The sequence below is a fragment of the Scleropages formosus genome, chromosome 2 (assembly GCF_900964775.1).
Source record: "Scleropages formosus chromosome 2, fSclFor1.1, whole genome shotgun sequence".
Lineage (NCBI taxonomy): Eukaryota > Metazoa > Chordata > Actinopteri > Osteoglossiformes > Osteoglossidae > Scleropages > Scleropages formosus.
The window spans coordinates 36,370,106-36,397,328 of record NC_041807.1 but is presented as its reverse complement, the minus strand read 5'-3'; the positions used below and the strand labels follow the sequence as shown (position 1 = coordinate 36,397,328).

The window sequence follows — 27,223 nt, the reverse complement described above, 5'->3', positions numbered from 1 at the left end:
TGCCTGGAAACATACATTAAGTTAGCAAACGCAATGATGGGTAACAAAATTTCTATTACGTCGATTTTTTTTTGCGTTTTCCATTCCGTTTTTCTAGATTAAGCATAATTTTGGTGTCAGTTCGTACTATACGTCAGCGTTCAGAAAAATATTTAACATTCTTGAAATTGAGTGCAAATTTTGACGAATTTTGCCACTGGGTTCCAAGCACCGAATATTCCATTATCTTTTAGGTTCTGATGCTTTCTAGAATGTTCCACTGCCTTCTAGAATTTTCCAATGGTTGTAAAGTACCACAGTAAAAGTGACACTATAGAAGAACTGGTGGTATTTTTGTAATCAGTAAACTTTAAGTAATCATAATCAACAACAAAAAAAAAAAAAAAAAAAAAAAAATCACATAACTAAAATCTTTGAAAATTTTGTTGCGTTATATAAATAGGTCACTGGTTTTTGAAGTGTTTTACATGGTCAAATCAAGAACTGAAAGTTATTTAGGTGTTTCGCAGTGTTTTATAGTGACATTTGGGGAAAACCGTAAAAATTATTTATTTTTTCATTTTAATGGGAAATACGCTTTTTGTCATCTGAAACGTTGGGATCCGCGCCGTTGTCAGGAACGGATCAATTTCGTTCATCCGGGGACTGCTGTCAATATTCCGATGCGGGGGCGACAGAGCGAACATACTCTCCTCTGTTACTCTCCTCTTATAGCGGGGCTTCAAATGATGCGTGAGGGCGAAGTAAAGAGTCGACTCACCTTCCCGGGGTCGTCTTTAGAGCGAGGCACTTTGAGGAAACACTTGTTCAGCGACAGATTGTGCCGAATCGAGTTCTGTGTGGAAGGAGAGAGAGAGAGAGAGAGAGAGAGAGAGAGAGAGAGAGAGAGAGAGAGAGAGCTGAGAAAAACAAGACATGGCCTTTCGCTGGGTCACTCAGCTTTGCTGTAGTTCCCAGAAATAAAAACGCCGCACTGAGCTATTAAAAAGAAAAATATATAAACCTGAGAAATTAACATGCAAAACCACACCAAAGCGCACACACAGCATCTGAATGGAACGATTGCTCTGAATATATATTTTTTTTTTTTCTTATTTACGACTAAGGTTTATAGATAGACCAACATATAGAGGTAAATCTCAAACTTTTCAATACCGGCGCTGCATTAAATCCCGCGCTGCTGCCTTAATGCCGTTTGCAGCGGCATTAATGAGAATAACGCGAACGTGGCAGTCGCTTGTCTTCGGAAGAGGTAGGCTGGCACAAAGGTTCCCTTGCCGCCGACACGCCGCTTTACAGCGACAGCTGGCAGCGCTGAAAAGGCCCTTTAAGCCGGGAGGAACGAGAAACCGGCCTAAGGTTGCGTCTCACACACACACACACGCACACACACGACAGCAGAGAAGCCCACAAAGGAGAGCTGTGAATAGACGCATGCTCCGACAAACACATTCATCGGCTGGACGGAAATCATTCCCTCTTATGAATACCTATTTGCGATACATAGTTTACACACAAGGAGGGTGGATTAAACCAACCTGTTTAAAGACGAGAGCGAATTCAGCGCACAGCTGCGCCTACCGAGTTCCCTGCTCTGCAGGGGGTAACAGGTGGAGTGGTGGATGGAAGGTCCCGGGTTCAAATCCCTGCTTCTGCCATAGAGCCCGACTGAGATCCTTACCTTGAACTGGTACAGTGAATATTACGCTGCTGCATAAATGTGGAAATAATGAGTAGCTTATTGTACAATCCTAATGTATTAAGTGACTTTGGACAAAGGAATAACAAAAATGAATAAACACAAACTGTGTTAATATACATTACAGATAACACTGTTGCACTGGCCGCAGTGTAGTTAATGCACCGTACAGCTGGTACCACGGTGATTACAGATATGGTCTTATGATCTAAAAGCTCACATCTTGGGAGACGACTCTCCCGCTCTAATGTAGAGCGTAGCACTTGAGCTGTGTGACTGACTGCAGTCTAATCACTGCGTTTACTCTGTCCATCCACCCGTTACCAGTAATTGTTCATCTGGTGAAGGGCTGCGGTGGTCCAGAGCCTATCCTGGACACAGGATGCGAGAGGGGGTGCGCCCTAGATGACACTCCGGTCCATTAACGGGCATACACAAAGACACACACGCAAATGCGGGCAATTTATCATCACCAGTCCACCAGCAATATGACTTTTGACTATGGAAAAGAAACGCACATGAACATGGGGAGAGCATGCAAACTCCATGCACACCGAGATGGATTCAAGTGAAAGTTGAGTAGCACTGCTGTCTCGCAGCACTTGGGTGGTGTGAGAGGACATGGGTTCGTTCCCCGCTCAGTCTGTGTGGAGTTTGCATGTTCTCCCCATCTCTGCGTGGGTTTCCTCCGGGTGCTCTGGTTTCCTCCCACAGTCAAAAGACATGCTGTTCAGGTTCCCCCGTAGTGTGTGAGTGACAGAGGGAGAGTGTTCCACTGATGTATGGATGAGTGACCGAGTGTAAACAGTGTATGTCTCTCTCACACACACACACACACACACACACACATACACACAGTCTGAACCGCTTGTCCCATATGGGGTCGCAGGGAGCCAGAGCCTAACCTGGCAACACAGGGCATAAGGCTGGAGGGGGGACACACCCAGGACAGGATGCCAGTCCACCGCAAGGCACCCCAGGCGGGACTCAAACCCCAGACCCACTGGAAAGCAGGACCCGGTTCAACCCACCGCGCTACCGCACCCCCCGCAGTGTAAGTCACCACAGTAAATAAGGTGTGTGGGCTGATAACACTACATAGAGTTCGCTGGAAGTCGCTGGAGAGAAAAACATCTGCTAAATAAATAAATGTAAATGTAAGTCCGAAATCACAAGCCCAGGCGCTGTGAGGCACCTTTAAATAAAGAAATAAAATCAATTCACACAAATTCCCTCTTATTAAAGCAGTTATTAAGCTGAAATCAGGATATACCAAATGATTTCAGCAGTAAGAGGCGTACAAGGACCAACGGGAGTGCAGTGGAGAACATGCCTGACAGACAGTAGCAGAGGCACAGAAATCATGTAGAACCCCCCACCCCCCTTTTTCCACCATCACCACAAATCCCCTCCCTGGGAGGCTGGACCCCAAGCACCCCCTCGCCCGACGCCTGCGCTCACTCATCCATCGGAAGGCGGTAATTAATTTCACTGGGCAACGGGAGACTGCGGGTGTCTTGGGGGGGGGTGAGGGTGGGGGTGGGGGGTGTAACACGCCTCCTTTTTTTGGCGCGGCCGCAGCGGGGAAGGAGGAGCAAAACCGATAATGGCCTAATAATAATGAAGACGTAAAACCGGAGGACATGAATAAGGCATGAAGGAGTGATGAAATGGAATAAATCCAGCAGGCCCTCCTCGCGTGTGCTGCCTGGGTGGGGAAACAATATCTAGAAATGAAGCAAACACAGACCACACAGCCACACAGAACTGCAATGTTATTTATAGTTTAATTAAATTTACTGCCATTGCATTTATTTATTTCCATCCACGTGTCATTAATAGTCGCTTGTCAAATGCAGGGCCCTGGTGGTCGGGAGTCTATCCCAGAAACACTGGGTGTGAGGCAGGGTACACCCTGCATGCGGTGCTAGTCCATCACAGGGCAATCTCTCGCACTCTCTTACACACACACACACACACACACACACACACACACACACACACTACAGACAACAGTCACCAGCTCCCTTGAAATGCACGGCTTTGGACTGTGGGAGGAAACAGGAGCACCCTGACGAAACCAACATGAACCCATAGAGGGAGAACATGCAAACTCCACAGAGACTACATGGGATTCAGACCAGGCGCTGCTCTACCTGCTCCATGACACCATGCCACTGTCACCTTATCATTTCAAATCTTATGTTTTATTTTATCATTGCATTTCGTTTGCGCAATAGAACTGGCACTTTTTAACCAAAGCGAATACACCCACTGCAGGGTACAACAGTCGGACCCCTGAAGGAACTAGTGGGGTTCTAAGCATAAAGCCACAAATCGATCCTTGACAGCACTGAGTAAATCAAGTGAAACGGCAGGGGGAGCAGTGGTTAGAGCTGCTGCGTTGCAATCAAAAGACGCCCATTCAAATCCCACCTCCTGGTGCAGTACCCTTGACCAAGGTGCTTACCCCGAATTAATGCAGTAAAAACTAATTTGGAGAAACGTGTGAGCTGAATAAATAAATAAATGTACACCTGCTGCCTTGCATTCAAAAGACCCAGGTTCGAATCCCCACCCCTGCTGTAACACCTCTGATCGAGGCATTACCCACAACTGACACAGCCAAAATTACCCTATAAATGAATAAATAATCGTAAGGAGCTTAGAGCTCAACCCGAATGTTGCAAGCAGCCTTGGAGAAAAGCGTCAGACAAATGAATAAATGATAAAGTAGAAACCATCTCGAATCGGTTGCTGTGTGGCGAAGGCCATCGGGCCGCTCGCTTCCCCGCGGTTTTTCCTCCCTGCCGAACGCGCTGGAGCCGCACGGGTTAACCAAAGGAGAGACGCAACGGGGGGAGGCAGGATGGAGGAAAAATGCGCTGTGGGTTTTTATAGAACGACAGAAGTCACCTGGAGCGATGCGCCGCGACGGCCGCAGCCTCACGTCGGCGAGTTCCAGGCGCCGGAGGGGGATCTAACCTTATTACGAAACGTAATGCTTGCGCTGCGTGTCACGCCTCTTACAGTACATTCCACCGCCTCATTAGGGGGCAACATGTAATCAGGTTAATGATGGCGGAACCTCCCAGTAAAAGAAAATTAATTAATTTTAAAAAAAAAATCAGAACACAAATCCGGACAGTCTATGCCCGGCACGGTAGGCTTTTCACCTCACTGCGTGGTAAAAGCAAATCCAACACCGTGGTAAAAGCATGCAAGTAAAACACTGGAAATGCATTTGCGGACCTGCAGTATTAACGTAGAGAGAGCTACTGAAATGCAGCAGTGATGCATGAGAAGCATTAAATTAAAGGACAGACAAATTGCAAGAGATGTTCACACATCTATCTTCAGTGCAGCGGGGTGTACAGGTAGCTATCGAACACACACACACGCACATCGGAGAGAACAGATCTCGCAAGGCTTTGGACTCAAGTGGACTCGTCGAGTTTATCACTGAAGAGTCCCTCATCCATCACATTTTGCAGCTTTCTTATTCTATTTATTTATTCATTAATCCAACTCCTTTCTCCACAGCGACCTACACTGCTGCGTTTGTACGCTAAGCCACTTACACTGATTTATCCATTTGTACAGCAGGGCGATTTTTACCGTGTCAGTTCGCGGTTAAGTACCTCGATCGAGGGGTCTGCGGTGAGAAAGTGGATTTAAAACTCTGTCCTCATCAAAAGGGGATGCCCGAACCACTACGCCCCCTAATGTTAATTAAAAAAAAAAGCAATACTTTAAAAAATAAAACTGTCTATATTACAGGCAGAAGGCAAAAACCAGATCAATTTCGAAATCTGCCTTATTAAATCGGGGTCGGAGTCTTCCAACGGCGTTTTCATTTGAAGAGTAAACAAAGTGCCGCTGCTGTGGATAAAATAAGGTCGCCAGGCATTTGGAGGCAAGGATGAGCTGCTGGACTGGAAATTTAAGGGGCGAAAACGCACGACGGAAAAGGCTGCGTCACCGAACTCCTTCGGGTGCGAGACGAGGGGAGGCGCAGACCCCGTGGCCCTCACGGGACGCAGCAAGACAGCCCTACCCCGTGACAAAAACAAAACAATCCCTCAACTGTCATCTCAAGGCTACAACCTTCACCTCAGAGCAACGAAGTTGGTTCAGTCAAGACTGCTGCACCTCGAAGCTTTCTGGGAAGCGGAGAGACAAGTAAGGCGACAGCATTTAGAGCCATCGCCTTGGAATCAACGCATCGGGATTTGAACACAACTGCAGTAGAACCCTATGACAGGCTACCAAGGTACTTCGAGGTTGGAACGGTAAAAATACTGCGTCGTATAAATGGTCAAACGACTGCAAGCAGTCTATAATAAACAGTAAGTCACCATGGACAAAGGTGTCAGATCAACGCAAACGCACAGGGGGTCCCTGGCGTACCACGTGCATTATGACAACCTGGACTTCGGGCGGCCATCCCATCAGCCTCGTTATATTAAGTCCCCACATTTGGTCATAACATCCGAGGATGACCGTTCCATCTCCTGTACGATAACAGATGCCGGACGTGCTGCCAAAACTCAATGTGTTTTTATTATTCGGGTCGCAGTCGCCGTTCGGGCATCCGGTAGCCACAGTACTCTCTTACATACAGGCATTCCTCGGATTACGAAGGAGCTCCGTGTCCTCGGTCTGTCCTTAAATCGGATTTTGACGTAAGTCGGAACAGCTAGGTATGGTGGGCATCTAACGTCAGTTTGTCAAAATGTTTGTTTGAGTATATCGTACAAAATGTTAACAGCAACGCGGTCCGACTGAAAAGAACGAAGCCTGTCCTACCTCGGGTCCGTGAGCCGACGAACCGCTGTAGATGTGCGATGTTTTGATGCGCGTCGGAAAGTAGTGCCGTTTGTTATTACGAATCACTGTATGTAACTTGAATTTTTTCTATAGTAGGCTTTACGGGGGGTGGTTCGTAACTACGGGTTGTATGTAAGTCGGACGTTCGCTTCCCGGGGGCTGCCTGTAGATAAGAATATTTAAGAAGGGGGAAAAAAAATAAATATATAGGAACCAAATATAGAAATAAAAGTGAAAACTGCAGCGCAGCATGAAAACATAATGTATGCTCTACAATAATACCTCGCCCTACGTTGTTTCGTGTTGCGTCGATTTTGACTGTCGTTTTTTTTGTTAAATATATGTGGAAAAATACAATTCGTCTTAAGTCGAATTGTTAAAAATTTAAAAATCACTTAAAAACAAAAAAGTGTAAAACCAAATAAAAAATAAACGTTAATATATATAAAATATCTTGTAATCAATAAAATAAATTAAAAGCTAGAAAATAAAAATATCGTCTTACTTACCTGCCGTTCAGCGCCGATAATTTCAAGTTTTTTCTTTACTTTAGCATTAATTGAAGTGTATACACTTAAGGGGAATGCTTATTAGGGGTTTATAGGAGGTCTAAAACGGTTTTCTCAGGGTTATTTCGTTTTCCGTCGTTTTTTTTGACTTAAGTCGTGCCCTTTGGAACCAATTAACAGCGTAGGGCGAGGAATTACTATATTTAAATTATATGTATAAGCTACATATCCTTATGTAAGGCCTTGCATATTACAAGCTGTAATGATGCTACAAACGTATTTTAACTTATTAATGCATGAAATCGGTGAAAAACATATAGGTGCGTTAATTGTTTATATGTTCTTGTGGTTTATGTGATGTGGTATAGTTGCAACTTAGGCCCTTTGAAGCAGAAGTGCGCTCTAAGTTGAAGAGTGGCAGTGAGTGAGTGAGTGAGTGAGTGAGTGAGATCGTGTGTGAGCGTGCGCATATGTGTACTGCCAGAGATGTTCCTAACGTGGCCCTTGGTTTAGAGCTGAACGATAACAGTAAGAGAACCTGCTGTAGCGCTGCCGGTCCGAAGGAATGCGCGCGACGCGCCGAGAGAAAGGTCTCGATGAGTAACGGCCGGCACTTTCCTCAAGCGCTAATCTTACCCGGGGCTCCGGGAATTACACACATTTTTAGCAACATATCAAATTACTGCGTGATTCTTCTTGGTTTTTAACTGGGATTTTAAGTCTGTAACTATTTGCTGCGGTAATCGTTTAGGGCGAAGCGGTACGAAGCGCTGCGGGGGGGGGGGGGGGGAGATTTGTGACGTGCAGCAGCCGAATTCCCAGCCTCCTCCCCCTCCTGTGGCGTAACCAGCCCTACGTTCTTTGAAAAGGAACAATATATTGGTTTGTCTTTTGGGCAACTGGGGGCAGTAGGAGCATTGACTGTTACCTTACATTAATTCATTAAGCAGACACCTTTCTCCAAAGCAATTTCCGATGAACTCTATGTAGTGTTATAAGTCCACACACCTCATTCACCACAGTAACTTACACTGCTAGATACACTACTTACACTGAGTCACTCATCCATACATCAGTGGAACACACTCTGTCACTCACACACTATGGGTGAACCTGACCAGCATGTCCTTGGACTGTGGGAGGAAACCAGAGCACCTAGAGAACATGTAAACTCCACACAGACTGAGCAGGGATAGAACCCCCACATCCTCTCACACCAGGCAGGCACTGTGAGACAGCAGCGCTACTCGCTGTGCCACCCTTCCCACTGAGAGTTCGAATCCCTCCACTTCTACAGTGCCCTCGATTAAGGTACTTACCCTGAACAGAAAAAAAAAAAAAAACACTTGTATAAACAGGTAGATCGGTGTAAGTAGCTTAATGTACAATCCTTACATTATAGGTTGTTATATTGGAGAAAAGTGTGAATTTAAATAATGTCAAATAATGACCTTTAAGAGATTTCGTCTTGCTTATCGGACACAAAATATGTCGTATACAGGGGTGTAAAACATGCGGCCCACAATAACATTAGTAAATTAAAAATATACATCATAACTCCTCCAAATTCTACTGAATCATGACAGAGGCACTTAAAAACATTCACTACCCCTACCGCAATAAACACATTTTTAAATGTCTCAATTGAAAAATTTAAGAGTCAACACGTCACTTATCTACCTCCCTCGAACCCATTGCCAATAATGACTGGGCATTTCCCAAAAAGGTTGGGCAGCATCCACTGAACCGCAGAACCCACAGAGATAAATACAGTTATAATATAATATTAATGTGAAAATGACAGGTCAACGTGTAGCTTGCAGCCCTACTGTAACATGTGTTTTAATCACCCAGTTTGGTTGTAATGCAGTGACTAAATACGTACACACACACACACACACACACACACACACACAGTCTGAAACCGGTTGTCCCAAGCAGGGTTACGGCCAGCCAGAGCCTAACCAGGCAACACAGGGCGTAGGGCTGGAGGGAGAGGGGACACACCCAGGACAGTACACCAGTCCATCGCAAGGCACCTCAAGCGGGACTCGAACCCCAGCCCCACAAGAGAGCAGCACAGGCCAAATCCGCTTCGCCACCATGCTCCCCCCCCGCAATCAGTAAGAAGAGGAACGCAATTTACATAATGCAAACTTTTGCCATTTGGGAGTAACGTGACTGATTTCTGAAAACCGAAACTTGTGTCAAACGTTTTTGTTGTATTTAATATTTAATTCTGATCAAAAGTATTACTGTAAAAACATGGTAGCTCGACGTGACGAGCGAAAAACAATCGCTGCAGTTTCCGAGCGAACCTCTAAGAGCGAGAGCGGCTCTAATGCGGGAACAAGTTGGGTGTTGTGACACAGTGAGTAGCGCTGCTGTCTAACAGCTCCTGGGTGGTGCGAGAAGACATGAGTTTGATCCCCGCTCAGTCTGTGTGGAGTTCGCACGTTTGCCTCGTGTCTGTGCGGGTTTCCTCCGGGTGCTCTGGTTTCCTCCCACACTCCAAAGACATGCTCTTCAGGTTCCCCCATAGTGTGTGAGTGACAGAGAGAGTGTGTGTGTGTTCCACTGATATATGGATGAGTGACCCAGTGTAAACAGTGTATGTCACCGTGGTGAATAAGGTGTGTGGGCTGATAACACTACATAGAGTTCACTGGAAGTTGCTTCGGACAAAAGTGTCTGATAAATAAATGTAAATGTTAAAAAAGAGCTTTGAAAGAAACAAAAGCCCCAAAAAACATGTTCTTCAATATTTTCATAGGCTTTACCAATTATTACCAAGTTCTGCAATATCTTCTCACTTAACTTCGGGTATGACGTTGAGTTTCAGTCGCTGATCATTACTGCACTCTGTGCGCTGCCCCGGCTCCATTTTTCCCTTTGAAACGTATCGTTACTATGCAACTTGCCGTAACAGGATGATCCATGGGAACGCAACTGTTGCGTTACAGCGCAGCACACTATTACTGTAATACTATGGTACTGGTCACCACTCAGTCCCGACAAACACGCTTGTGTCCCAGTGTGCTGTAAACACGGCATGCTGGGAGCTGAAGTCACCCTCGCCACTGCCCCCACCCCCGCATGCTGTGACAGGGTTACACCCCCCCTCCCCCAGGGACAATATAATCCACTTAGCGGTGTGAAGAAGGAATGATCTGCGGAGCGAAGGGATGAGACCTCTTCTTCTGCGCTTATTACATGCGTGGCATGAAGCCCACCTTGAGACACACCACACAGTCAATCCTGGGTTCTCAATGCGGGACCATCTCTCTCTCACACACACACACACAGGATCTCAGGACCCTTCAACACTCTTCTACACAGCCAGTATCTGGGCTCACATCACAGCTACTTCCTGCTAGAATTTATAAAAAAAAAAGAAAAAAAGAAAAAAAAAAAAAAAATTTTTTTTTTTTTTTTAAACCTAACCAGCAGCTTTGTCCATGGCAACTTACAGCGGTAGGTGTATGCCGTAAGCTACTTACAAAGATTTACTCAGTTTTACCGCAGGGTCATTTTCACTGTATCGATTCAAGGTCAAGTACCTTGACCAAAGCTCCCACAGGAGTGGGGATCTGAACCCAGCTCCTTCGACTGCAAAGCGACAGGTCTAACCCCTGCACCACCTGCTGTCTGATGAATTTAGTGCCAAAATTTAAATAATATCACACAAGTGAGTCAATGCACCGAGGTGTGAGGGAGGCTCTCGTTGTCCAGAGTACCACGGGCCAGCGAGAACCCCATGACCCACGAATTCTGGGTTCCTTAAACCCCACCCTGCAGAAACATTCCCCAAACGTCACAAAATCTGGGTCGTCTCTGTAACGTTCAAGGACAGCAGGGGAAAAGAGGAATGGCACGCTGCCCAGACAAGAAGTTCTCTACATATTGCTTAAATGGGTTACACAGATTTGCTCTGTCATTCCTAACTGCGTAATTATGCGGTCGACCGTGGCCGTTGTGGTGACGGAGACAAGGGGCACGATACTGAATCGTAAAGTTCCGGGCTCCCTGCCGACAAACAATTTCGCTCTTTCTCGGGTCCAGATCTGGCTGTTTATTATTTTAGAAATAAGCTTTATGGTGAAATTACCGAGTTAAGTTTGACAGACGGCAAATATGCAACTCAAAGTGACGTTTCTATGGAGTTGGCAACATTTTCGTGGCGTTGGCTAGGGAACTCATCGGGTTGCCATAGAAACGGGTCACGTTCATTCATTGTTAGCTGGGAATAAACGCACGCCAGCCTGATCTTTTTCCATTTTTTAAAAAAAAAAAAAAAAACAACTCCAAGACACGCCAACGAAACCCCACTGAATCGAGGACACGGCTCGCCAGCAAAGGCCGAACCCCAGCAAGCAGCGCAACGCTGATGGAAACCTGCTGCTGCTTGGCTGGGTACGGCCTGCATTTCACATAAAACCCTTTCAACATTCATCAGAATGGCATTTCAGACCGCAGAAAACGATACGTTTATGATGTAATCTAGCGCAGTATTCCCAGAGTAAAGTACCGGTCTCGCAAGCATTTGATTTTACACTGCCCTGAATTTGTACCATTTTGTAGTAAGAGTTGCTCAGTCTGTACCAGCGAGACGCCAACTTTTATCTCGTAATCACCGTTTGCTTCGTGAAATAATGAGCTGCGGGTCGAACACACATGCTCACTCGAGGTACAACTGAAGGAGCTCGACTGACATGGCAGAGAACGGTGACGACCCAAAGGGTGTGACCTTTACGCTCAAATTCCGCTTTACGCCTACGGCATTTCGAACCCTCGCCCGGAGCGACCGTAGAGGAGGAAAAACCCAAAGACCTCGATGTCCATCCTCTCACAGAAGCTGGGATGAGGCTACACAGCAGGTCTCAATACACCGGGAGATACTTAGACGTAACTGATTCGAGCAACAGGACGTGTCCCTCTGCACTGTAATCAGACCGGGGTCTCCATCAAGGACGGGATGACATCTCCTGTAAAAAAAATCAAAGTAGAGTCCCAAACTCTTGGATGTCTGAGGAGTATGACAGCACCAGTTAAGTTTAAGATAAGTAAACTTCATGGTTTTTTTTTTTTTTTTTTTTTTTTTTTTTTTTTTTTTAAGGGCAGCACAGTGGCAGAGCGGGTACTGCTGGTATCCCACAGTTCCGAGAGGGTGTCACTGAACATGGGAACCTGGGTGGTCACATTTCTCACTAATGTTGATGGACAGGACTGCAAGCTAAAAGTAAGTGAGCTAAGAAAGTAAGTAAGTAAATAAATGAATAAAACTATTATAAGAACTTCACCCGGTGACAGGTGCAGCTTTTTCCCCAGTTTACGAAGGCTCTTACACTACAGACAAAGTAAGAATTTTAGCCATGCAGTCCAGTCATTACCTGCCACAACACACACACACCTTCAAATTAAAGGTTACTGCTTTGATTTGCAGTGGACGGTCATGATTTATTTTACCGCGGTAAATGAAAACATTTTTTCTGGTTCTGAAATGGCCATGAAGAAATGGCAGTCCAGTGGAGTGATACTCTCCATTATTTCTCTCCGAGGCAGGAAGCTATAGGCAACAGCAGAAAGTAATGAACAAACACAGTGGATAAAAGAAAAATCACGGTGTCGCCGAATTAAAAGAAGCATTTTATTTCCGAAAAATATTTCCATCAACATGCAATTAACTTTCTTACACAAATATATCAAAATAGTAACAAAAATCCATGGGCGATAGACGGGCATTGGATGCCAACAGTGATTTTACCAAAGAATATTCGTTTGCGTACTCTATCAGTTCACCCTTTCGTCTGTTGTTTGTCTGCCTCTTGCCAAGGATTGAACGTTTTCACGCGCAATTGTGTGCACTGTCAATTTACCATACACTTGTTAGCTTCTGCTATTTTATAAACTCAAAATTGTTGTGATTGAGGTTTTTCTAAAAAAAAAAAAAAAAGACTACCTCATTGACAGCACCTCAAACAAATGTCTCTGATTGGCCCCCCATTGAGCAGGGGGCTATAGAAAAATAAAACAAGCTGAAATAAGAAAAAAGAAAAACATGCTGGGGCAAGTTACTCAGACATCCATCGTTTACAGGACTTTGGGTTTCTGTTAGAATTACTGGCACACGGAACCATTCGATAAATAAAGGCACCATTTACATTTATTCATTTAACTGACTTTTCTCCAAAACCACTTAGAATGTTAAGCTACTTACAGTTATTTATCCACTCCTAGAGCTGGGTAATTTTTACTGGAGCAATTTTGGATGCGTAGCCTTGCTCAAGGGTACTACAGCCAGTGATGAGATTCGAACCTGCAACCTTCGGGTCAAAAGGCAGCAGCTTTAACCCCTATATTACCAGCTCTCCCCTGGATCAATCTCAGTCATCATTTCTGTACTTCCAGCCAGAGTACAGCTTTTTCGCTGGTTAATTCACCCACCGTAAACCAGTCAGACAGTGTAACTAACTGTCCGGATAAAGACACAAAGCGAACAGTAGGAAGCTGAGGGACAATGCAGACCACCAGTGGACCGTAAGGTCCAGAACCCAACATCTAAACACAGTTCACAATGAAGTCACATAAATGAGTCAACAATCCTTTAATAAACTATGGGAGGGTGGAGGGGGGGGAAATTGCTTTGAACGAATTAACCGAGACAAAATACATCTCTCAATTACCTGCGCTGGCAGAAAATAATGGGATGTTTTTTGGGTAGCCACAGGTCAAAGGTCAACAAGTGAAATGTTTGGCAGCTCTTAAGATCAGTACCAGGGGGTCAAATGGGCAAGAGCAGCCCTCAGCGAAGTAAAGCAGGCAATAGTAACGTAACTGCCTGATGTTCTTGTGAACCTGCCACATGGGAAAGCTGGTAGTGTAGAGGTTAGAGTTGCTGCCTTTGGATCCAAAAGTTGCAGGTTTGATTCTCCCACCTCTGGCTATAGTACCCTTGAGCAAGGTACTTACCGTAAACTGCTCCAGTAAAAATTACCCAGCTGTATGAATTGATCTAATAATTGTATGTAGCTTAACACTGGAGAAAAGCATCAGCTAGATGAATAAATGAAGTCAAAGATCACACTTGCAAACCTGTACTCCTACTGACAGCAAAGTAACCCAAACAGAACTGGGGAAAAATGGCTCGTCTTACTTGAATCTCGAAAAACGATTCAAGTCGGAAATAAACGCTGAAGAACAGACACAGTTCATAAAGATAATTTCATTATTCATTTAGCTGCCGCCGTCCGTCAAAGTGGTAGGTTTGTACACTAAGCCACCTAATTGTGAAGCAGGGTAAATTTTACTGTAGCAGTTCAGGTTAAGTACCTTGATCAAAGGTACTATAGCAGGAGCAGAACTTAAACCGGTGTCCTTTACGTGGTAGGCGACGGTTCTAAAAATGACGCTACCTGCCTCCCAGAAACAAAAATGCGTGATATGCTCAACCGTCGGGAATTGCACAGAAGCACAGGAGGACCGCGTGTAAACCGAAAGGGTTAACAACAAACTGAAAGTTGCCCTGGAAAACTGCTTCCACAAGTAGAGCGAAAACAGTCTTCAAAACAACTTAACCAAAGGGCCCAAATTGGAGGGCTGGCAAGCGGCTGAGGAGGGGGGCTAGAGAGACGGGGAAAATTTAATTAACCTTTTAGGCGCCCTGGAAAAAGCTGAAGAACCAGCACGCTTTCCCCCTTCGAGTCAATTTCCTGTGAGAGTGGAGAGAAGCGCCGCCGCCTCTGGGAGCCCGGCTTCCGGGGCCACGTAATTACACTTATCTGTCGTGATTGACAAACACAATGGGATCTTTTTCACATGCAAAACAATTTTATTTCATTATCGTCTCAGGTTTTGTTCACACTCCTTTATTTTTATTTATTTATTTATTTTTTTTTTTTTTACATCCCATAATATGAATCGTACAAAGAATCAACCAAAACATACCTGCGACACTTTCTCTGACGGCCAATGTTGTTCGGCGATATAATTAACCGTGATAAAAATGCCCGTTCAACTGAAGACGTCCCGTGTTTGGAAAAATCATCGCTCCTTTTACTTCTCGTTCAAAGAAACATTTCATCTCTCCGTGCAACAACTGACCGACAAGTGAAAAGGAGAAATTCCTGACCAGCCTGTGTGATTTAAACCAGAGGTGCAGTCAATTAGCTACAGTACATGCAGAGCGAACAAGTTCTTTTATTCCAAGTGCACACGTGTGTGCTGTGTACAACTTGGTACTCGCAATGAATTGTCGTTCATCCGTAAGCCCAGGTACGAGAGCATCCTCCCTTGCTCCCAAAAGAGGCGGTCTTGGGTGACGGGGGTCTCCAGAGCGGCCCGGACCAACAGCAAGTCACTCGGCGTCTTGGACACAGGTCCTGCGAAGACTGACCCCACCTTCACCAAAGCCCTGAATCAATCAATCAATCAAATCAATCAACTGAAGAACGCAGTCATGGACCAATGGCAAATTTATGAAAATACATACTTTTTTGGGTTTCATTCATGGAACCCATGTTGGTTCCAGGACTTTGATATTATAAACCATTACTCCATATTCCGGGGGTGCGGTGGCGCAGTGGGTTGGACCACAGTCTTGTTCTCCGGTGGGTCTGGGGTTCGAGTCCCGCTTGGGGTGCCTTGCGACGGACTGGCGTCCCGTCCTGGGTGTGTCCCTTCCCTCTCCGGCCTTACGCCCTGTGTTACCAGGTAGGCTCCGGTTCCCCGCGACCCCGTATGGGACAAGCGGTTCTGAAAATGTGTGTGTGTACACTCCATATTCCATGGAGTAAATGGAGGCTTTTACCTTATCAATTGAAGGAGAGAACCCTGATCAAAGTTATTACAGCACGAGAGGGTTTTGTGAAGCGACACCTCTAACCACTACCCCCCAATATTCTCTCTTACTCTCAGAATTCTCACTGGAATATTCATTACACACTAGGCACAATTACCCTAGTACCCCCTAGGACAACATTCTCACCTTTCTCACAACCCAGTTCAAATCTTTGATTTATGAGCCTTCACAGTATCATTGTAAGTTACATTCAAGGGTTGCCAGACAAGGATTTTCACCTTCGCGTTTCGCCAAAAACACCGTGTGCCATACAGTCACCGTGTTATTTCCACATACAACCAACAGACAAGCGGCGGAGCAGCGAGAGCCGTCGTCTTACCTACGGAGTTAGAATCCCTGCTCCCACCTTAGTACCCATCAAGGTACTTGCCCCGAATCGACACAGTATAAAAGAGTAAATACTCAACTGTACGCCAATTAGTGTAAAGGTATGAAAATCTGTCGAATAAATAATAGGTAACAATATAATAACAATAATCGGCATTTTGCCACACCAGAGGCTTGCGGACTGAGATGAGACATTAATGGCTCTCAGAGAGGGCCAGGCTCACTTTACATCCCAACATGAAGTTCCAAACCTCAACGCCCGAACTGCGACAAAGGAAAAATCATCTCGTTTCAACTCCACGAAACAAAACGCACACTCTGCATAAGTGAATCACTTATTTGAAGACAGGGAGTGTCTGTAGTTTAAGTCCTTTTGAGGATAATTATGAGCTTGCTCCCGACAGAAAAGGCATCCTAAGCACATAAAGGAGCATTATTATACATTATTTTGTTAGCTCTCGTTGAGAAGAACAAATACATTTTTATTTGCATGCAATTTGCACATCTGTTTGCACAAACTTGTCGTCGCCATTAGATGCAGCGGGAATGAAAGTGATGAACAGCCATAATTACTACAGCGCTGTTACTACACGTCACTTGAAGAGGGGAGGCAAGATTTAATTCAGCCGGTTAAATGAACCTCAATGAGGTGCTCGAGAGAGAATGTCTGTACACCTGAGTTTTTAATTAAATTCCTGATGGGTCCCGCATCACACATGTTATAATGACAGAAACTCATTCAATAACCCTTGTCCATGTGAGGACCAGAACCTTGAAAGTGCCCCATTTTATTATAGCAGACAACAATACAGTCATCCAACCAATCAAATTTCATTTAGTGCATCAAATTATTTATAATCGAGTTCACGTAAAGCACAACACAGATGGACTGTCCAACGGGAATGATACGCTAAGACAGCAAACCCCATTTCTCAACCTGTGGAACAAGTGAACTGATTCCCCGACCACTCATGTTGAGTTTACAACCTGGAAATCAGATTAAATATTTTACACGCTAAAGCAAAAACGTGAGTGACCAGAGCTCTCGGAGAAAGCGATGAGACAGGCCGACATTAGCTGAGGCATAAAGGGCTGAAAACATGTGAAACACCATGAATGTGGGTTTGGGATTAATGACACCTGGCTGGAACGGCAGGACTGGAGAGGAAAGTAGGGGCGTGGCCACGAGACTGGAACACGTTGAGTTAGGTGTGGCCTGGGAAAAGGGGCAGGGTCAGGGGCTTGAAAAGGCAATATGTGGGTGTGGCCTAAGAGGAGGGGCATACCCAAGACCTTGGAAAGCCCAAAGCTAGGTGTGGTCTAAGAGGAACAATGGGGCAAGGAGCTTGGAAAACCCATGAGTGGCTACAGACTGAGAGGAGGCCATGGCAAGGGGCTTGAAGAGTCCACAGCCGGGTATGGCCTAAGAGGAGGAGTATGGGAAAAGGTCTGGAAAGTCTAAAGTAGACTGTCATTCCCTTCCTACTGGGACACAAAGTGCTTAAAAAGCCCACAGTTGGGTATGGCGTGGTGTGGTATGGTCAGGAATGTGGAAATCCCACTGGTGGGTGGGGCAGAGAGCTTAGGAACACCTAGAGCTTTGTGAAGTCGGGACCGTTAGGAACTGGACCATAGATTTTTTTTAAATTTTCCTTCATTATTTTTGGTCTTTTCACAGGTGTCTAACCCAACAGAAGGTGCTACGCTATTCAGTTTCACACTTCTACCAAACAGACATTCCAATATAAGAAATTTATTCGAAGAACTGGTTCACTGCTGCGGTAGCACCATCTCCCCCAGGAAATGAACACGCAACCTTTCGGTAAGACTAGTTCCTTAACCGTGACACCAGCCTGGACCCACACATAGACCACTGCGTGGACAGCGGTCGTCGTCGGCGAAGCAACAGCAAATACATTGTCGCCAGATGAACCGCTTCTTTTTTACCACGTATCGAGGCCTGTGAGAAAGTACAGCACACAGTACACCTGGGACACGTCACCGGAAACCAGTTAAACATGAGCACCCTGAAGCTCTACGGAAAAATGTTCACCCTGGCTGAAGGGAGGGAGGGTTTCCCCGGATCGCGCTTAGCAGAGGGTCTCCGATTAAGCACCGTTTATCCACCGACAGCACCGAAGATCGACATGTCAGCACATTTCTCTCTACCTTGGGAACATATTTCTCCTTGCAGACTTTCTAGAAAAAAAAAAAAAAAAAGAGAGTCTGAACTACTGAGGGATTAACACTATCTCTGTAGCAATTAAGACCGTTCACGAGAAAGGATTTCACACAGCTTTCAAAAGCTTTGAGCAGCATTCAAATTAACAAAGCTCAACGCGGGAAGGAAAAGACAATACTCCGTACGTGTCTTCGTGGAGAGCACCGAGTTAGGAGTTGAATTCAAACCGGTTGAAGGTAACGAACAAGAACACCTTCTTTTACGAGTAAGGTTCCAAAAATCATAGTACACTAAAAATCAGGACATGTTAATATCGATTAATACTGCGGTTTATTAATTTGTGCTGCAGTAAAACTAAGAAACCAACTGAAGATGGGGACACAAAAAAAAAAAAAAAAAAAATCACCTTCACAAACCTCCCATCAATGGCAGTTGACCGACTGGTGCCATATAGAAGTGAAGAGTTCGCCATCTTTCTACTGATCGCCAACTCCAACGAACATCAGCTAAGAGCTGTAAACACAGGGGAAGCAGGCTGGATTAAGGTGGTCCAACACTCATTTTCTTTTTAGGTGCGTTCTGCTGCCTACTTTCGGCTGAGCGCGGAAATACAGGCTGTTTTCGCTGCGCGAGAAACTGTCGAACATGGACCGATGAAGAAAATACAATTACTAAATAAACTGGAAAGTCCATCTTCGAAAATCCGTTCCTCGAGCGTTCTTGGCACGAGGAGCCAGTACAGTGTGGGTTTCAACGGTTATCTTCAAGAAGCACTACGCAGCATTTCAGAGCCCGTCCCCAGGTGACCTCATCACGCTACTTACAGATTATTACGTATGATAACAGCTCCAGGCCCGGACCGTCCGACAACCGCGGTGAATTACACAGCTCAAACATCGCCTATGGTTTCGAGCTTTCTTCAGAAATACGGCTTTGATCAATGCTGCAGATGAAGAAGGTCACATCGGAGGGCCGCGTCGGTCCGCACCACGGCGCCACAGGAAAGCGATTCTTGAAGGGAGCGTCAGGCAACATTGACGCTCTTGCACTTCGACAGACTCAAGTTGATACTGCAGAAGCACACAAAGCCAAGATAAAAGAAACCAACCCCCGCCGTGTCAAACACAGCGCGCCGTAATGCTTTCCGTTTCGTTGCATTTCCCTTTCCGCTCCACTCGCCTCCCAAGAAACCGGCTCAGGAGGTTTAACGTGGAAAATCTAGGGCAGTAGGTGGCATAGTGGTCCAAGATGCCACATCTGAACTTGAAGGTTGCAGGTTCGAATCCCAATCACTGTTGTAACACAGTAATACGTCAATTAGTTCTGTTGATGTGCTCTTGAGAAATAGAGTGCTGAATGGAACAGCTCTGGTAGAGGTCATGAATTCATTATTTTTATTTCATAATTTTTTTTTTTTTTTTTTAAATTTCCATCCATCCATAATCAATAACCAGTTGTCTTGAGCAGGGTTTAAATATGGAAATTACAATAAATTACTCAAAGGGCTAAATACAAGAACGTTACAGTGAAACAGGGTTACAGGAGGTAACACTAATCAAAGTGACTGATCGAATTACCCAGAACACAGCAAAAATTACCCAATAGCATAAATGGGTAAATGACTAGGCAGGTTAACACTACTTCACTTTGGAGAAAACTTCCAGTTAAATTAATAAATGTAAATGTTAGAATGGAAAACAAACTGTGTAAAAAGCATGTATACAACTCAAAGAAACTATAAGCAACGCTTGACATTTCATTTCTACCACGATTTGGTAACAGACTGAAGAATGCCCTCAATACTCTCCACCAAATGCAGCCCTTACGAAAATACAAATGCAAAAGTACTGCACCCCTGTTAATCGTAAAAAGAGGAAGCGTAAAAACTGGCAAATCATCACTATCTTGAACCGGAAAGCTAACTACGCGGCCCAAACTCCCCGGAAACAGCAGCGCTGAAGGAGCCCCAAAGGTTGACCAGGCGCTCGTGAGTTTGGATCTCCGAAAGCCAAGCGCCGCTCCTTGTCGCCCGCTTTTCATAACTGTCTTTACCCATGAAGACAAACACTAATAAGAGTAGATGTGGGGTGACAGTAAGTGAGGGCAAACTGCAAGAAAACCAACGGAGGACCAACGGTGGACCAACGGAATAGGACCAACGGTGCAGATTTCGCTCCAAGCCGCTCGTTTTTACGAGGAAAAATCCATCGGCTGTGGGAGACCGAGCAGGGAATTCCCCGTTCGCCTTTTGTTTCCGTGTTATTTTTAACACGCCGCACTCGAGCGGATCGACGCGGCGCCGACGGCAGCTCTCCCCGGGGCGCGCCGGACAGGTCGGCACGCGTCCCCGACACCTTCCGCACAGGGGGCGCTCAGCCGCTCCGATTCAGCTCAAGGGCCACGCACAGGCTCACCTGCACTGGGATCACAAACTTTTGTACACGTTTCCAAGGCGCGGATATAGAATCGTTCTCGCCTGCAGGTGGGCAGGTGAGCGGGCTCCACACACACCTTCCCCATACACACCTGCGCTTACCGCACCCGTTTGGCCCGACCGGGATCCTTCGCACACGTATTCGCGTAACGCCATGCTGACGCATCTCACCCCCACACCCCATCCCGAAAAAAAAAAATATTTCGGAGACAGCGGCTATCAATATTTCCAACCCGTGGGCTGACAGACGTCTACTTAGACGTAAAGCAAGCTCGCCCCCCCCCCCCGCCCCCCACCCTGCTGGCCTACTTACAGCGCCCCTCCCGCCACCCGCATTATCATACGGAGCAGACAAGCGCGTGCGCTGGGTTGTAAATTCCGTTCGGCCGTCGTCTCAGGCGGAGCAGCGGCTGGAGACCAGACGCGCCTCCCCCCCATCCCACACACACACACACACACACACACACACACACACACACACACACGTACACTCGCCCGCAGCCTCACTGGCCGTCCTCCCCACTCGTGTCCTTCCCCTCGTTAAACTTGTACCTGCTCCTACTTCCCTGTTAACACGGATACCCAACCCCCAACCTCAAAGAAAGCAAACAGCACAACACCGAAGGGTCCAGACATCCTTCCTGCTGTCAGGAGGACCCCCCCTGTGTGCAGCTGAGAGCAATCACCTTCCCAGTGATTAGCCGGCGTGCACTTCCCTTTGATGCGCGATGCCGTCGGGGCACCGCAGTCACAGTGGCACGGCCGCACGAGGCTCCATGCAGCTCCACCTCAACCCTTTACACTTGTCAACATGCCGGTGCCCCCAGCTGTACAGCACGGCACTCATCTACTTGGGTCCAAGTGGCAGAGTTGGCACCGCTTGCATATTATTATTATAATTATCACTATTATTATTATCATCATCATCATCATCATTCATTCTTACCCACTTTTATTAACCTTTACTTCTCATTGCAGGGTCAGAGCAGTCTGGAGTCTATCCTGGAATCAACAAGTGCAAGGCTAAAAAGGGTCCACCCTGGACAAGACACCAGTTCATCGCAGTATTATTACATTTACATTTATTCACTTAGCAGATGCTTTTCTCCAAAGCAACTTCCAATGAACTCTATTTACTGTTATCAGCCCACACACCTTATTCACCGCAGTGACTTACACTGCTAGATACACTACTTACAATGGGTCGCTCATCCATACATCAGTGAAACACACACACACACTCTCTCTGTCACTCACACACTATAGGTGAACCTGAACAGCATGTCTTTGGACTGTGGGAGGAAACCAGAGCACTCGAAGGAAACCCACACAGACACGGAGAGAACATGCAAACTCCACTCAGACTGAGCGGGGATCGAACCAATGTCCTCTCGCACCACCCAGGCGCTGTGAGAATGCAGTGCTATTACAGTTATTATTATTACTACTACTACTACTACTACTACTATTACTACTACTATTCAGTCACTCAACCAGTCACTCTTTTGTTAACCACTTGTCTTAATTTGGGTTGTGGTGGACCGGACCCTATCCTGGAATTGCTGAGCCTTGAAATGGAACGGGTATACTCCATTTGAAATGCCACTGCGATGCACTATTATTAACAACAACAACAACAACTCACTCAACCCTCTCACAGTCCAGGTTGTGGTGGACCAGAGACTGTTGCAGAATCACTGGGCATACAGCTAGAAAAAGATATAACCTGGATAGAACGCCAGTCCCACTGCAGTAATTTTCTTCTTCTTAATAATAATAATATTAGTTCAAGTCAAATCACATATAATTTACCCATTTATACAGCAGGGTATTCATACAGTCTCAATTCAGGGTAAGTACCTTGATCAAGGATAGCGTAACAGTAGCTGTAGGAATTCGATCCCAGTACCTTCTGATTCCATGGTGACACCACTAACCACTAGGCCACCTGCTGGCCCTAAAGGAGTAAAAAAGCGCATTGCATGAAATGGAATTTAAATTACTACCATCATCATCATCATCATCATCATCACCACCATCCACCGCAAACAGGAAGCCAGGAGGTTAGGGTTTCAACCCGCTGCAGAACAGGACCCCAAAACAGGTTTGCAGAGAAGCAGAGTAACTATGTAAGGGAAGCTGAAAACCCAATTAGTGAAACTAAAAAGACCACATAACAAAAGATAAAAACCCAGTAAAAAAATTTTTTTTTTTTTTCGATGCACTGCTTAAAAATAGCATTTCCAATAATACATTTTTTAAAAAGAGAGCCTGTGAAAGAAATTTTTATGCGGTAAGCATCCCTAATAGGTACCCCGCAGGTTACACAAAGTGGAGCACAGCGGCCCAGAAACACCTTTCACAGGCTTTCCACGCAGCTCGAAAGACACCTGTCCATAAGGGTTTTTATTTATTATTTCCACTTTTATTCAGATTTAATAAGGCAAAGGGTGGTGGGGCAAACAAAACCTCACCAAGACAGAGAACAGAACGATTGTTGTGTTAATTAATCTGCTTTTTCAGACACGTCACCGCCGTTCAGTCTCCCGGCCCTGCTGTGTCTGCAGGTGTAGCCGGCAGCCAACGCGGTAAACAGCGCATTCATTAACTTGAGGAACGGCGCCGTGCATCACGCTAGCAGCGACACGTTTCCGCAATCTATTCCGCAACGCTCCAGCGTTTACGCCTTGTTTGCGAGGGTCTCGAACCTCACGCGTTGGGGCACGGACTCGGCGCGCGTCATTTCAATTGAGCGCAAAATCGAACGGGAGACCCAGAAGGGTGCGGCTCGTTTCCGTCAAGCATTGCTGTCAAAAGCTACGATGAAGATGTCAAGTTTCATCTCGTGGCATAACGCGGTTCTCGGTCGCCGATGCGACACGACTGCTAAAATTAGGGGGCGCGACGCCGTGCTTTAAATGGGAGAATTACGACGCGCAAAGCAACGCGCAATTGGATACTGAGAACGGGCAACGCAAGATGTGAGAATTACATGCATGTTGCGGCAAATCTTTGGACTGTCCTCCTCTGCGCCTCCTGGGAAAGGCGTTCTCTCTCTTACCATCGTTAACGCTTCTCCAACTCAGGGTCGCCATGGTCCGGAGCCTATCCTAGAGACAGAGGGTGCATGACCAGCCATGCATAGGGACAGCTGGTAGGGTTAAGGTTAGAGCTGCTGCCTTAAGACCCAAAGGCCACAGGTGCACCCCGCCCGCTATAGTACCATTGACCAAGGTACTTACCCTCAATTACTCCAGTAAAATTACCCAGCTAAATAAATGGGTAATTCCATTTTGGAATTTTAATATGATAAGTCGCTTTTGCGAGTACATGTAAATGGAATCCCTGGAAAGGAAATGTGTTCTGTAACTGAGAATTTCATTGCACAAACTCACTACCCAGCAAGCCATGCTGTAGGAGGGTATTTCTACAGTGCAGCGTGACCTTACTTAAGAACTGGGACCATTGGCTTCCCTTGCTTAAGGCCCTTAACTTGCTGCCAGAAAATAGGGTGTAGGGTAAGTGAAAAAGGAATTTATTATATTAACTTCTGGGAAAATGTGTTCAGCCCACTCATCTTCGGACGGCCCTTTACACTTCCCCAATCACCTTGAAAGACCGGAAAGCTACCAAAAAAGGCACTATTAAAGCACCTAAACCTGAACTTTCAGTCATTAAGCAATTAAATCATTATATAACTTTGGTGGTACGAAAGGACTTGGGCTTGATCCCTGCTCAGCCTGTGTGGGGATTGCATACTGGGTTCATCCAGGTGCTCTGGTTTCCTCCCACAGTCCAAAGATGTGTTTCAGGTGAGCTGGTGATGAGTTGAGTGAGATGAGTGACTGAATGTAAGTAATGTACTGTACTGCAGTCTACCTCGCACTCTAAGTCACCTTGGGTGAAACAGGTGTCTGCTAAATACTACATAATCATTCTGCATCACTTTGGACAGAAGCATCTGCTAAAGTAATAAATGTAAACTTCACCTAACAAACAAGTATATTAATATCACGGACAATGGAAGCCATTGTCAAAATCATGGTGACAGTCACAGATTACAATTTATTGCAGTTTAACCACTACTGAAGATAAAATAAATGAGCGCCGCGCCACTTGTTGTTGGCAACACCTTGCCTTAAGGTGACGTTCTGGAGGAGGAATGCTGTGCATTTTGGTTAAGAGACTAAGGAGAATAAAGAGGAGGAAGGTCAGACATGAAGAATGAGCCCAAAAAGTTTAGTCTTCCTCACTATAAGGAACCATCGCACGCATCTGTGGTTTCTTAATAAATAAAATAAAATAAAATAAAAAAAATTTAAAAGGTTAAAAAGGATAATAAAATGCAGTGGAGGTTGGAATGACGGTACAGTGGAAAGCACTGGTGCCTCACAATTCCTAGGCTATGTTTTTGGATTTAGGTTAGAATCTGGCTCAGTCTGCGTTTCCGTGTTCTCCCCATGTTCACAAGGGTTTCTTCCGATCACTCTGGTTTCCTCCCACAAAAACTAATAATGTTGAATGTTCTGTAATCCAGTGCAGGTAGCTCCAAACCATTACATGTATTTAGCAGACACTTTTCTCAAAAGCAACTTCCAGTGAACTCTATGCAGTGTTATCAGCCCACACGCCTTATTGACCGCGGTGACTTACACTGCTAGATACACTACTTACGCTGGGTCACTCATCCATACATCAGTGAAACACTCTCTCTCTGTCACTCACGCTATGGGTGAACCTCAACAGCATGTTTACGGACTGTGGGAGGAAACCAGATCACTCGGAGGAAACCCACACAGACACGGGGAGAACATGAAAACTTCACACAGACTGAGCAGGGATCAAACCCACATCCTCCCACACCGCCCAGGCGCCGAGACAGCAACGCTACTCGCTGTGCCACCGTGCCGCCCATTAATTCATTAAATTATGATGCAAACTTTAAACCATCAGCCTCTGAGGACCGAGTACTTTCAGATTTATCTTAAGATCCACGCCACGTGTCCAACTGATTTGAAGCTTCTGCTTCTTCGGTCGGCGACTGAAACCTGAACCTCCTCCGTTATAATTGTCAGTGTTCTAAACGTACACATAAACTGACAAAAATTCAGTTTCGTGGGATTTATCATTTCCCTCAATTCCTGGTTCACCTATTTATTTATTTTTTGGCTCTGCGCTGCACTTGTCATGAGCATCATCATTATCAGATATCAACTGGACAAGCGCATTACATTTCACAATGTGAAAAGCAGCACTTTACTCATCTGAAAAGTGAAATGCGGATTTTTCCACCTGCTGTCAGGGGTGCACAACCGCCTACTAATTAGCAGCAGAAATCAGTGTCGAATGCTCCTCGCCTTGGAGAAGAAGAGCTCAACCGTGGTCCTCGAGGGCCGCGGGGTGTGCCGCCTCCCGCCTAAACTCACCTCTTAATTGCTTTATTTAAGTTATTCTTTGGATAGCAGATCACCTGACCCGGTCTTCTGAGGGTTCGATGAAGAGCCACTTAAAAATGCATTCGGAAACCTGCAGCAATATGACCGTAGAGGACCAGACTGGGGAATAACCTGCTTAATGAGGGAAACCAGACGGATGGTAAACTGTCTGGTCTCTTACCTTCCAGCCACTGCCAGCCTCTCGATAGTAGGGGAAGTTGTCACAGATCCACTGGTAGATCTCACTGAGGGTCATCTTCTTCTTCGGGGAGCTGTTGATGGCAAAGGAGATGAGGCTGGCATAGCTGTAGGGTGGCTTGCCATCCCGGTGCTGCTGCACCTCCTCTTGGTCCAGCACGGCGGTGCCGCCGGGGTCCAGCAGGGCGTTCTTCTTGGCTACACCCGGCCCGTGGGCGTGCGCCACGCTGTCCGCCTTCTGGATGGCCGCCCGCATGGTGAGCTGTGGGAGCCAGTCCATGGAAGTCAGGCTGCTCTCCAGCTCTGACGTCATGGTCACTGCAAGAGCTGGCACTGCCAAGGGGGCGGGGCTGGAACTCAATGGACCACTCGGAGAGAGGCGGAGCGGGGCCAGTGGAACGTGCGGCTTGCCTTGACTCACCAAGCTTCTGCACTGTCGTAATGCGGCTGTAGCCTGGAAAAGACAAACCAAAGATGAGCCCTGTTATTGGCTTTCTTTTTTTCCGCCCAAGACAAAATAAGAGAGGCATGGTAAAACGGTTATGAACACACACATAACAACCTGCTGGGGTCACCCAAAACTTTTTAGATACCCTATAGATCACTAATGAAGAGCTCGAGTGAAAAATCTGATCTGCAAATTCACTTTCATCTGAAATTTCAGGTTAACAGCTCGTAAGGTTAACAGCTTCTTGCTGAAATTAATCTGAAGCATGTCAAAAAAATGCAGCGCATTAGAGAAGCTGTACTGT

The 27,223-nt window shown here is 45.9% G+C and overlaps 1 protein-coding gene across 9 annotated transcripts in view; it reads right to left on the bottom strand.

Moving 5' to 3' along the window:
• The window catches only part of LOC108924920 (forkhead box protein J3-like), an 88,346-nt gene that overhangs the window by 28,416 nt on the left and 32,707 nt on the right, over positions 1 to 27,223 (bottom strand). For 8 of the 9 annotated variants that reach the window (XM_018736570.2, XM_018736567.2, XM_018736568.2 and 5 more), the window contains 2 exons: positions 26,455 to 26,925; positions 761 to 835 (listed from right to left, as the gene is read on the bottom strand). In XM_018736570.2, coding sequence (XP_018592086.1) covers positions 761 to 835; positions 26,455 to 26,784 — 405 coding nt within the window. In that variant the 5' untranslated portion in view covers positions 26,785 to 26,925. The remainder of the gene's footprint in view (positions 1 to 760; positions 836 to 26,454; positions 26,926 to 27,223) is intronic. The other variant, XM_018736569.2, reaches the window with a different exon arrangement.